The sequence below is a fragment of the Echinops telfairi genome, unplaced genomic scaffold (genome assembly GCF_000313985.2).
Source record: "Echinops telfairi isolate 266 unplaced genomic scaffold, ASM31398v2 ScPeMD7_7424;HRSCAF=8462, whole genome shotgun sequence".
Taxonomy (NCBI): domain Eukaryota; kingdom Metazoa; phylum Chordata; class Mammalia; order Afrosoricida; family Tenrecidae; genus Echinops; species Echinops telfairi.
In genome coordinates, this window is record NW_022111324.1 from 1499075 (window position 1) to 1511565 (window position 12491).

Genomic DNA, 12491 nt, shown 5'->3' on the forward strand with positions numbered 1-12491 from the left:
GGTTCCTTTTGACACCTCACACTGCTGGGGATTTTGTCAGGGTTCATAGAGGCTGGCTGGTGAATTTTAACTATAAATACTCAGGACCACCAGATGATTCCCTCTCATGAGAAGTGCGGAGACTTTACAGACTTGAGTGAGATAGCTTTATTTCTTACTAATGGATATTAATACTATTCTATAATTTCCACAATCTGTTAGGTCACCTTTCTTTGGAATGGGTACAAATTATGGATCTCTTCCAGTCAGTTTGCCAGCTAGCTGTCTTCCAAATTTCGTGACATAGATGAGTAAGTGCTTCCAATGCTCCATCAGCTTGTTGAAATATTTTAGCTGTTACCTTGTCAGTTCACAGAACCTTGTTTTTGGCTAATGTCTTCAGTGCAACTTGAACTTCTTCCTTTGGTTTTTGATCATGTGCTACTTCTTGAAATAGTTGTATGCTGACCAGGTCTTTTTGGTACAGGGGATCAGTGTATTCTTTACATTTTATTTTGATGCTTCACACATTATTATAGTTTGCCCAGAAAACCCTTCAATATTTATTCTGAACCAATTCAATGGCCTGGCAGCGGTATATCCCCTTTATCATATAATTAGGACTGAATCAGTCAATACAGTGAACCCTCGCCACTTCGCGCTTCGACTTCCGCGGCTTCACTCTATCGCGGTTTTTGCGCAACAGCGCATGCTCTGTCATTACTGCCACTGATTGGCTCATACTGTACACGCTTCTGTCTGCATCGCTACGTATCGGAGCTACGTATCAGATGCATTTTTGCTTTTGTACAGTGTACTGTAATTGTTTGCGATTTTTAAGAAATTTTATCTAAGCCCTATGATGGCTCCTAAATGAGCTGCTTCTTCTAAGCCTTCTGACAATAAAAATAAGCGCCAGAGGAAGATGCTCACCATCCAGGAAAAGGCAAAACTTTTGGATATGATCAAAGATGGCAAGAAAATCGTGGAGGTTGCACGCCATTTCCACTTGAATGAGTCTTCCGTTTGCTCCATCTGTAAAGAGGAAAAAAACATCCGTGCTACGGCTACTTTCACTTTCAACAAGGAAGCAAAGCGCATCGTGACAAGTCTTAATACTGTAAACTAGATGCCATAAATAATATAATAAATAATAAATGATAATTGTAACGTCCAAAATGTTTTACTATACTTTCCCTTTTTCGTTTAATAAATTGGGTAATACGAGTGTAATGGTGACTAAAGGGTGTTTATTCATGTCCTCTATGCTCTAACTATGAAAATATTTGATTTACAAATAAGGAATCCTACTTCGTGAAATTTCATTTATCATGGCAGGGTCTAGAACTGATTAACCGCGATAAACGAGGGTTCACTGTACATACTGAATTAGAATCTTATTGCTGTTTCTTTCTGTGTTCCTAGGGTCTGTATTCTAGTGTGGTATGCCCAGGTACAGTGCTGACCAATTTAACTTATGGAATTCTACCTCCCTTTATATGGACACTACTGCTGCCAGTCATATGGCTGGTAAGTAATGGACATTTCTTTTAAAGATGCATTTAAGGATTTATTGATTGAACTGTGTCTCAAAAAAATATGTGCTGTAAATCCTAACCTCAGTGCTTGTAGTTAAGGATCCCAGGTGGTACTGTCTGGTAAGCGTGGACTGCTAACCCCAGGGTCTGAGCTTCAAATACACCGCTTGAGAACGGTGAGGCTGTCTTTACCCTTAAAGATCTACACAGCCTCAGAAGCCCTACATAGGGTCTCCGGGAGTCCGAATTGACTGGATGGCAGTGGGTGGTGGTGGGAATGGGCTTTCTTTGTTGACGAGACTGGATTAGTGTAGGATAAGTCTTGAGTCAGCTTCTTTTGAGATGTAGAAGAGATTAGACAAGCACACAGAGCAGAGATGGGAAAACAGATGCCATGGCCTATGAAGATCATCAAGGAACTGAAGAGTAGAGGCTAAAGAGAAAAGGACCTTTCTCTAGAGCTGACCCGAGAGAAAGCCTTCCACTAGAGTCGGTTCCTGAAGTCTAACCCCCAGACTGAGAAAATAAGACCATTTATTAAGGCCACACATTATGTATGGTATTTCTGTTACAGCAGCACAAAATAAGTAAGACAGTGTTGAGGAAGGACTTAAGCAATTGTACCTAAAGTGGCAGAAGCCCACTTGAGTTGTGGTATAGTGTGTTTGTTATGAGTTGGACTGATAACCCCAACGTCAGCAGTTTGAAACCACCAGCTGTTCTTTAGAAAAAAGAATAAGGACTAGTCCTATAAAGATAGTTAATCTCAGAAACCCACAGAATCAGTTCTACCCTGTCCTATAAGGTGACTGACTATAAGTCAGAATTAACTTGATGGCTCTGAATTGATTTTTTTTATGTTTTTATTCGTGGCTTTCAAATACCCAATATTATCATTATACCACCTTCCAAGGGCAGGTATGCATCGCTTACCATCTGTTCAGGCATTGTCAGGATGAACATACGTCTCTGGTATCATAGGTTTTTTTGGTCCTTTTTTATGAGAAATTAGCTCTCCTTTTGCTTGCTGTTTCCCCTGAATGGCTTTAAAGAACCCCAACCCCAGCACAGGATGCAGGCCGGGGAGTCAGAGGACGCAGCTCTTGAGTGTGGGCTCTTGGGTGGGTGGGCAGGGCTAGGTGTTTCTGCTGTCCTCTCCCTTCGTCCCTTCTGCTGCTGCTGTACTTCCCGTTCCTCGGGGGGCCGCAGATTGCGGCTGCAGCAGCAGCGGTTGCAAAGACTACCAGAGGTCTTTAAGATTTTAGTATCTGTTTGCACAGTGTCCAGATCACCTAATATTCAATTTCACACACCGCCTCTTGGAAGTTCAGCTACGGATACATGCATTCTTTTCTCCTTAAGGGCATGTTTCTGTGTTCACATGCAGCTTTCAGTGAACGTGGAGTGTTGGGAGGTCCATGTTAAACTGTGTTAAACTGGATGGCTTGGGCCTTCAAGGTGGTAGTATGTGTGAGAAGATTCCAAGAAGGGGATGATTGTTTTTTGTATGACCATAGAACTGGGCTTTATTCGTTTTTGTTTTGTTTAATTTTGTGTATAAGCAACTTGCAAAACTAATACTGTTCAAGCACACGTTGCAAAATACTACTTTTAGAGGATAAAATGTCCTTCCCCCAGAGAATTCAGAACATATTATGTCTTTAGCGTTTCTTTTTTACGGCCCCTTATGACACGCACAGAAAAACGGTCAGGACGACACAGACCTGTATTTCAGAAACGATTGACTTGAGGTAGTGGGGATTAAGTGCGACTACTTTTTTTTTAAGATTTTTTTTGTTCTTTGATACTTAAAAAAATGTTTTGCCATGAGAAAGGTGAGCATTCATTTTACTATTTAAATGAGTAACATTTGGGGGGACCGTGTTCTAAACCACCGTAGACGCTCCTAGTGCCTGTCGAATGATTCTTATTTCCTTTTCCTTCAGCTTCGCTTTTTCGCAAACGCTTTCACCTTGACCCCATACAATGGAGCGGAAGCCCTGGTATGTACTAGAGTTTCCTTACAAGTACGTACATGGAGTTGGTTTAGTGGTTTACCATGTGCAGAAACAGTATAAACAGGAAAGATAATAACATAATGAGTTCGGAGGATCGTCAAGATCCTCTTTAAGACCAAGATGGGACAGAAGCTATGTGCAAAGCATGAAGAGTGAAGTTGGACATTTAATATCTACCATAGCACCACATGCAATAGGGAAAGCACTTCTCTAGAAGCAAGCTACATCATCAGCTGGAGGACAGACAGACAGGAGTGGGGCAGGCAAAACTTTCTCCTGAGGAGTGAATGGTGAGTTCGAACCACTAACTTTGCTGTTGCCAGCCCAAGACTTAACCAGCAGTGGGTTAACACCAGCAGGGATCCTTCATTCAAAACATGAGAAATGCAAATTAAAGTTACTGTGAAAAACTCTTCTCCAGCTCTGATTAGCAGAGATTAGAATGCCTGATAAAATGTACTTCTGATGAGTAGATGTGGTATTTACATAATTTGGTGTCAGTTTGGGACTTGAGAGGATTAAGAATGAAGGGGTTGATTCTGGTTTGTCAATCGGGTCATAGCCAATAAGGCCTTTGTAGTGGGCAGGACCTTCTCTTGAGGATGCTGGGAACTCCGGTTTTTCCTCCTTGGAGGTGGGAGACCCACTCTCTTTCTGCTCACTCCCTGTGAGACATCCCTGAGGAGAATCCACATGGACCTACCCTGATGCAACCAGAGCCCTGGGAGGTGGAAAAGCTGCGTGGAGACCCCTGCCAGTGCTGAGATGCTTACAATGCCAATGGATCCACAAGACTTCCAACCCACTGGCCTGTGATCTTCCTGCATTTGGCATTATTTCATGTGTTTCATGAGTGTGAAGAGGACTTTATAGATTGGTGTTGGACATACGGACTAATATCGGAGTCATGTACTTGATCTGGACTCTGGGATGCTTTCTTAATATTCAGTTGTTCTTGTATAGAGAGCTCTTTCCTATACACATGAGTGTCTCTATGCATTTGTTTTTCTGGTCTACCCAGACTAACAGTAGGGAAATGAACGCTCTTCTGCATTGGTGGAGAAGGGTAAATGGATACAGCCTCTGCCAATGACTTTGCAAGATGAACCAGAATATTCAGTGTTCATAGCCTTAACCTAGAAATTCCATCTCTTTCGTTTATGTTAAAGATGTGCTCAAATGTGTATAAAAGGGCATAGTCATCATTTATTTGCAGCCTGGTTTGTAATAGCAAAAACTGGCACAGCCTATAGGTCCATCAGTGGGAGACTGTTCACATACATGCTAGAAACCTTAGTGGTGCCATGGATTAAGTATTGGGCTGCTAACCGGCAAGAACCCTGCAGATGTTCTGAGGGAGAGGAACGAGGCAGTCTGCTTCCCTAAATGTTTATAGTCTCTGAAAACCTTTGAAGCTGTTCTACTCTGACCTGTGGAGTCAGTGGGTTGCTTTTAGATTTTGTTCCATAAATCTTGCTACAGCCATAGAGTGGAATACCATATGCCACTTTAATTAAAAAAACCTGGCAGCTATACATATGGAGAGATCTCTAAGACATATTGTGTAAGTGAAAAATGGAATGTGTGGAATAGATTTCCACTTGAACAAGAAAAACGAATGTTTTTAAGTGAATAAATATTATTTGGAAGAAAACACAAGATACCACTGAGAGTAGTTTCCTCCAGAAAGGAGGACTGTGTTATTAGATGATGGTGAAAGGGCGGGGGGAGTTACTGTTTACCATTTTACCTATTGAACGCTATACCGATTGATGCTTTTATCAATAAAATAGACTGTATCAGTTTGCAGCAGCTCTGAGTAAGCTCTATGCCAGGAACTTCAACTTGTGAGCAAAGAGGAGATCCTGGGATATGATGTGAATTGTCAAAGGGTACTAATAAGCAGCGTGCCTTCCATCTTCCTTCACTGTCATGGTTCATGAAGACACTACAAGGGCCGGTGCAAACCGAGAGGAATTGGGACTCTTTGGAGTGTTTTGTAAAGTTCTAGTTGCAGATCTCTACCAGCCTCACTTGTCTTGGACAGAAAGTCATTGGTGAACTCTTTTCTTCCCCCCAGGTATGGCTTTTCCACCAAAAACCTGAGTCTCTTGATCCTCTCACCAAATATATGAGTGCCACTACAGGTTTGGGACACAATTACATAGTACCCCAGAAGGTAAATCTATTTATATTGTCACATTGAAAGTGCTTGCTGATGGCCAGATGAGTGGGTTCCCTGCTTTCCTGACTGGTCCTTGAGCTTCTCTGTTTACTTCACTGAGTTTTATTCTCCGGTCACGTGTTTCTTTTGGCTCCATCCTGCCTCTGAGCCTTTGTCCACTTTGTTTTCTCTGCTGAACTGCCCTCCCTTTTCTTCTTGAACAGGTTGATTTCTAAAGATCTCAGCTGTACCTCAGTCTTCTGTGACCCTGTGGACCAGCCACATGCACACCTCTGTTACACAGGAACGATAGACTGTAGCTGCTCTGTGTAGCATGCCTTCACCATTGGGCAGTTCTCTGAGAATACAGTGAACCCTCGTTTATCGCAGTTAATCGGTTCTAGACCCTACTGTGATAAATGAAATCCCGCGAAGTAGGATTCCTTATTTGTAAATCAAATATTTTCGTAGTTAGAGCATAGAGGATTGCAGAAGAGGATTCTGGTTGAGGTTTGTCTGCTGTAAAACGCTGATAGAGCTGCCTTGCCTTCTCCCGGATGACTATCGAATCCAACGGAATGTTTTTCTTGTGCCTGTCATTGATCCAAACGGCTAGGACAGACTCTGCTTTTACTATGAACTTATTACGACTTATCACGATGCGCTTTGCTTCCTTGTTGAAAGTGAAAGTAGCCGTAGCACGGATGTTTTTTTCCTCTTTACGGATGGAGCGAACGGAAGACTCATTCAAGTCGAAATGGCGTGCAACCTCCATGATTTTCTTGCCATCTTTGATCATATCCAAAAGTTCTACCTTTTCCTGGATGGTGAGCATCTTCCTCTGGCGCTTATTTTTATTGTCAGAAGGCTTAGAAGAAGCAGCTCGTTTAGGAGCCATCATAGGGCTTAGATAAAATTTCTTAAAAATCGCAAACAATTACAGTACACTGTACAAAAGCAAAAATGCATCTGATACGTAGCTCCGACACGTAGCGATGCAGACAGAAGCGTGTACAGTATGAGCCAATCAGTGGCAGTAATGACAGAGCATGCGCTGTGACGGAAAAACCGCGATAAGAGTGAAGCCGCGGAAGTCGAAGCGCGAAGTGGCGAGGGTTCACTGTATAAGTTTTGTGAGGATAAGGATTAATTCTATCCTCCTTTCTGATTTGGTGACTCATCTATTGTAGACTCTGGAGATGATTCTGACTCACGCATAGTGACTCTGTGGGAAGAGGTAGAGCTGCCTCCTCAGGTTTCCCAGATGAACTGTTTTAAGAAGTAGAAAGCCTTGTCTTTCTCCCTCGGAGCTGGTGGTTTTGAGTTGCTAGTGGTTTTGAATGGGTAGCAGCCACTAGGGACACTTTAGGTGCTCAAAAATTGTCAAAAGGTGGATGAAATGTGGTGCCTTCCTGTGTGAAGTTAACTTCCCTTGGAATGTTGCAGCATCAGTTGTGCTGTATCAGCTTTAATAGCCTGTAGGAAGTGATGATGATCTGAAGGGACAGAAGATAGTGTATGGAAAAACAAAGCAAAACTAGGTTTTTGGGTTTTTTCTAGTCTTTTAAAAAGAAATCAGTTACATACTAGGAAAACAGAAACTATTTTGAACCTTAAGAAATGGTTTGTTGTCTGCGAATATTCTCGCTGTCCTGGTTTTGTGGTAGCCAGGGCAGGCTAACCATTCGCTATATTAAGACCATGCATGTGTCCCCAGGCTGAGTTCTCTCCCTGAGCCTGGTTTTATCAATGCTGGTGATAAGTCTGCATTTCTGTATATGACTGGTACTCTAGGGATCTTTGTTCAAGTTCAAGATGACTGTCTAGTGAAATAGGAAGTAACAAATGCGAATTTGCAGAAGTATGTCTAAAGTAGGGTGATTCTGCAATAATTTGTTGCCATTCATTAATGTAAAATTAAAAGAAAGAAAGAAAAAATAAAAAAGAAATGGTTTGTTGTATTTTGTTATGAATAAAGTTGACTTTAGTGTCCCAGTTTTTACTCCTTCGCTTATTTGTGAGAGTAAATTGGGGCTAATAGATAACTCAGGTAAGTTAAATAATAGGCTGTGATCTCTGGTACCTCCTAGTGCTTTCCAAAACATGTCCTGCTAAATTCCAGTTCCTTGCAAAGATTGGCAAAGCGCTTCCTCAAGCAGGTCTGTGTGAAGAATGCCTCATTGTTGTTGTTGGGCGATGTCGTGCAGGTGGCTGTGACTCGGTGGTCCTGTGAACAACAGAAGGAAGCACTGCTGGGCCTGCACCAGCCTCACAATTGTTCCTATGTTTGAACCCATTGTTGCACCCACGGTGTCATCCTTCTTTCTCTCTGACCTGCTACCAAGCATGATGTCCTTCTCCAGGGACTGATTCTTCCTCATAAGGTGTCCAGAGGGCATGTCCATCCCTCTTTTAAGGAGCATTCTGATTGTACTTTTCCCAAGACAGATTTGTTTGTTCTTCTGACACACCATGGCATATTCAGTATTCTTTGCCCCTACCGCAATTCAAATGCATCATTTCCCCTCCATTTTTCTTCACACATTGTCCAGATTTTGCATGGATATAAGGCAATTGAAAACACTACGGCTGTGGTCAAATATCTTAAAGTGATAGCTTTGCTCTTTAACACTTTAAAGAGGTCGTTTGCAGTAGATGTGCCCAGTGCAGTATGTCATTCAGTCTTGACTGCTCCTTTGATGGACGTTAATCATCAATGCAAGTGAAAAATCCTTGACTTCCCTCCCACTTTTTTCATGCTACTGTATATTGGTACAGTTGTGAAGGATCTTTGTTTTGTTTTTATTTTGGTGGTCTGCTTCATCTTACCATCCTCTATTTCAGAAACTCCAAGGTGGCACCAGGGTTGAGTACTCACTTGGCCACTAATGAGCAGAGAGGTTCAAACCCATGAGGCCGCCTGTGACAGGAAGATGGAGCTCTCTGCTTCTGTACAGATTGATAGCCTGAGAACCCTCAGGGCATCTGAGGGGCCATCAGTTTCAGAGACATGTGCAACACACATTATCCCAAGAAAGGCGTTGAGAAGTTAGAACAATTATGAAGTCTGTGGAATTGCTTAATCTTGATTTTTCTAATTTTTCAGTATATGTATACACATAGGATACGCGGACTTGTTTAGTTTCAACTCTTAGCGACCCTAGAGGACAGAGTAGAACTGCCCTCTCAGTTTCTGAGGTTGTAAATCTTTACAGTAGCAGAAAGCCTTAACTTGCCCAAAGAATACTGTTTAGGACACTCTGTTTTAAATTAGCAAACTTGTTTTAGGCTCTTAGAAATTGTTTAAACGTGCTTGTTTAAACTTACTCTAGAGAAAATGATGTTTTTACTAAGGGAAGAAACTATTAATTTTTATTTTTTAAATTATTAATTGGGAGTTAATACATACATCATTCCATAGTTCAATCGTGCCAAGCAGAATTGTACAATTGCTGCTACAATCCGTTTCCAAACATTCTTTTTCTTCCTAGACTCCTTGACATGGACCCATCCCCACCCCCAATAGTACCCCCCACCACCACCTCACTGAAACCCTTATTCTACTTGCTGACCCTATAGGTTCATCAATCCTGGGTTTCATACACCGAAATACAGGAAAACATATAGCACCACTTCATGAGGGTGACCTCACCTCCATTGACATAACACCTCTGAGATACACCTTAAAAACAAAATAAAAATATGCAGAAAATGTTGAGAGCCAGATCAGGTCTAGCATGCCTCAGAGGTGGGATCAAATGACAGTGTTGATTGTTCAAGTCAGATTTACACATTTGTTCTTCTGTACTTATCTCTTCAATGCACTCTGTTTAGTAACCACTTAACTTCCATCCCTCAACTGTAGATAAAGGGAGTTCACCAGAGGCTTATTTCCTATGTAGTTCCCTTAGTTCGTTATTTAAACCACATTATTTTATAAATGTTTTATGTTAGTCCGTTGAACAAAATGCTCCAACTTCAGATTTATTTGGAGGAATTAGCTTTTGTCTTTGTGAACAGATGGGTTAGAACTAGGATGCACCTTTCTCCACCAACAGAAACATTCTGAGGAGATTGAAGGAGTACAAATGTGACTCCCCAAATGTTTTCTTAATATTGTCTTTATATTGCTTGAAGAAAGCGCCTGTTTTTGAAGTTTAGGTTCTGTACCAGTGTGTTTTATAGTGCCTGAAAGTTTGGTTTTGGTGTAATGGTTTTGCATAGGGTTACAGTCTGCAAGGTCAGAAGTTCAATACCACCAGCTGCTCTGTCTTAGGAAAACAAGGCTTTCAACTACTGTAAGGAGTTGCAACCATGGAAACTCATGGAGGGCAGTTGTACTCTGTCCTACAGGTTCTTTAAGAGTTGACATCAACTTGATTGGCAGCAGGTTTTTGTTTTTTTTTTAAGTTTGGTTTTAAGGAGCTCTGGTTGGTAGTGGGTTATGCATTGGGCAGAATTGGTTCTATGAGTTTTTTTTAAAAGTATGATATTACATACATATCAGTTAAGATCAAATTTGAACAATTCTGGCCATGGAGCTAATCATAGGAACAAAAATGTATGTGTATGTTTGGACCACTTGAATTCTTTTTCTCTTATTTTAAAAGTATTTAAAAATATTTTGAAAGTATCTTTTAATTGATATTGAAGTAGTGTATGCTAATACTGGGCTTGACCCATAACCTACTGTTGTCCAATCAATTCTGACTCATAATGACCCTATAGAGCAGAGTAGAACTGCCCAATAGGGTTTCTGAGGCTATAAAGCTTTGCAGAAGGAGGCAGCTTATCTTTCTCCTGCAGAGGACCCTGATGGTGTAGTGGGTTACATTTTGGGTTGTTAACCACAAGATGAGCTGTTCAAAATCACTAGCCTCTCTACAGGAGAAAGATGAGGCTTTTTATTTTCATATAAAGATTTATAGGTCTTTGAAACCCACAAGGACAGTTCTACTATGTTCTTCATGATTGCTATGAATCAGAGCTGACTAGATGTCAGTAAGTTTGTTTGTTTTGGTGTGTTAGTAAAAAAGCCCACAGGAACTCTAAAACAATGCCGAGCAAGTAGCAGTTAGGATGTCAAAAAGTCCTTTATTGTGTCCTACATCCTTCTGTGTCCTACATCGCTGTTGCTTGATATCTTCTGTCGTTAGCTACACATAAGAGTTAGGAGAGACAACACTTAGATCTCTGTTTTGCTCTTTAAGAGATACATCTGTAGGTCTGGTGAGGGGTTGGAGTTTATAGAAGAGTTAAAATGCCTTCAGGTTCTCAGAGATTCTTACCAGTCCCACCTGACCCCCCTGCAGCCTTTTAGCTGCCCACTCCCCTTGTTTCAGTTCTCTTGTATAGGTTGTACAAATGTGGTTCCTTTTGGTTTTCTTTTCTAATTGTTGCCATGTTTGATTCTCTTCCAGATGGACATAGATGAAAACACTGCTGAAAAGTTTTACCAAAGCTTGCTGGAACTGGAAAGGCATATGAGAACTACCGATCAAAAATCAGATAACCAGAGCTGATGCAGAAGCACATGTACCTTTGGTCTTTCTCGGCATATGGGTTTTGGTTGAGTTGGATTTGTAATACACTATGAGCCGTGCATGATTGGCTCTTTTTGTGTGTGTGTATATTTATGGGCACATGAAAAAATGATTGGCACAGTATTATAGATTCCCTGCAATGATGTCACGTTATAGTTACCAGAGTCATCCAACAGAATATCTACACTGGAGCCCAGGCTAGGCTACAGGGTGCTAAGGGTAAGGGAGGGCTTGAATAATAGATACACACAGAGGCAATCTCCTTTTGGCCACATCAAGAGGAAGTACTGCCCACTCTTGGAGGGTTAATATTAATGGCCCATTTAGTTAATCATAAGAACAAAAAATAGGTATTTGGGTCACTTTATATATATAAATGATATCTTTTATTGGTATTCAAATAGTCTGTGCTAGTTCCAGAACATTTTCATTTTGCTCATGTGGAACCTGTACATAGACCAAGTGGCATTCGTTCAAATAGAAAGGAGATACTCTGATCTAAAATCAGGGAACATGTATCAGGGCTGTATTCTTTCACTATATTTATATAAACCTTAAGCTGAACAGATAATCCGAAGAACTGGGTTATGTGAAGAATGAGGCAGTAGGATTAAAGGAAGACTAACAATCGGTGATGAGAGTATGACACGACTTTGCTTACTGGAAATGAAGAGAACTTGAACCACCATGGTGGTGGATTAAAATTAGAGCCTTCGGTATGGATGACACCTCAACATAAAACAAAAATTCTCACATCTGCACCAATGAGCAATATTATGAAAAATGGAGAAAAGATTGATACTGTCAAGGATTATGTTTTACTTGGATCTACAATTAATATCCATGGAACCAGCAGTCAAGAGACCTATTTTATGAGTTACTGTATCCATTTTCCTCAAATTAGAGAACAATTGAAAGCTCTTCACTCACTCCTGCCCCCCTCCCCCTATGCTCTGGGAATACCCCCAAAATATTGATTGTTGTCATTAAATCAGGAGCCCTGGTTAAGCACCTTAGCCCTCAAAGTGATATATTTTTGCTCTATAAAGAGCAATTTTACAGCTGATTTTCCCAGTGCAACACATTTGATATTTTGTCTGCTGCTTCCTTGGTGATTGACGGTGGATCCAAATAAAATGAATTTGTTTATGATGTTTATTAATCTACATATGGATTGGTTAATCAAATAAATATTAATAAACATTAGAAGGTAAAATGGCAATAACTTTTAAAAAAATCATTTTATTGG

General features: G+C 40.9%; 1 protein-coding gene and 1 non-coding gene across 2 annotated transcripts in view; both read left to right on the top strand.

Annotated features, from left to right (window-relative positions):
• The window catches only part of HSD17B7 (hydroxysteroid 17-beta dehydrogenase 7), a 35755-nt gene extending 23730 nt beyond the window's left edge, over positions 1-12025 (top strand). The window contains exons 6-9 of the mRNA XM_004706769.2: positions 1405-1509; positions 3464-3520; positions 5616-5714; positions 11120-12025. Coding sequence (XP_004706826.1) covers positions 1405-1509; positions 3464-3520; positions 5616-5714; positions 11120-11221 — 363 coding nt within the window. The 3' untranslated portion in view covers positions 11222-12025. The remainder of the gene's footprint in view (positions 1-1404; positions 1510-3463; positions 3521-5615; positions 5715-11119) is intronic.
• Positions 7332-7463, top strand: LOC115872443. The gene has a single exon (XR_004047845.1). It is a non-coding gene; the product is annotated as a small nucleolar RNA SNORA72 (small nucleolar RNA).
• Positions 12026-12491: the final 466 nt, after the last annotated feature.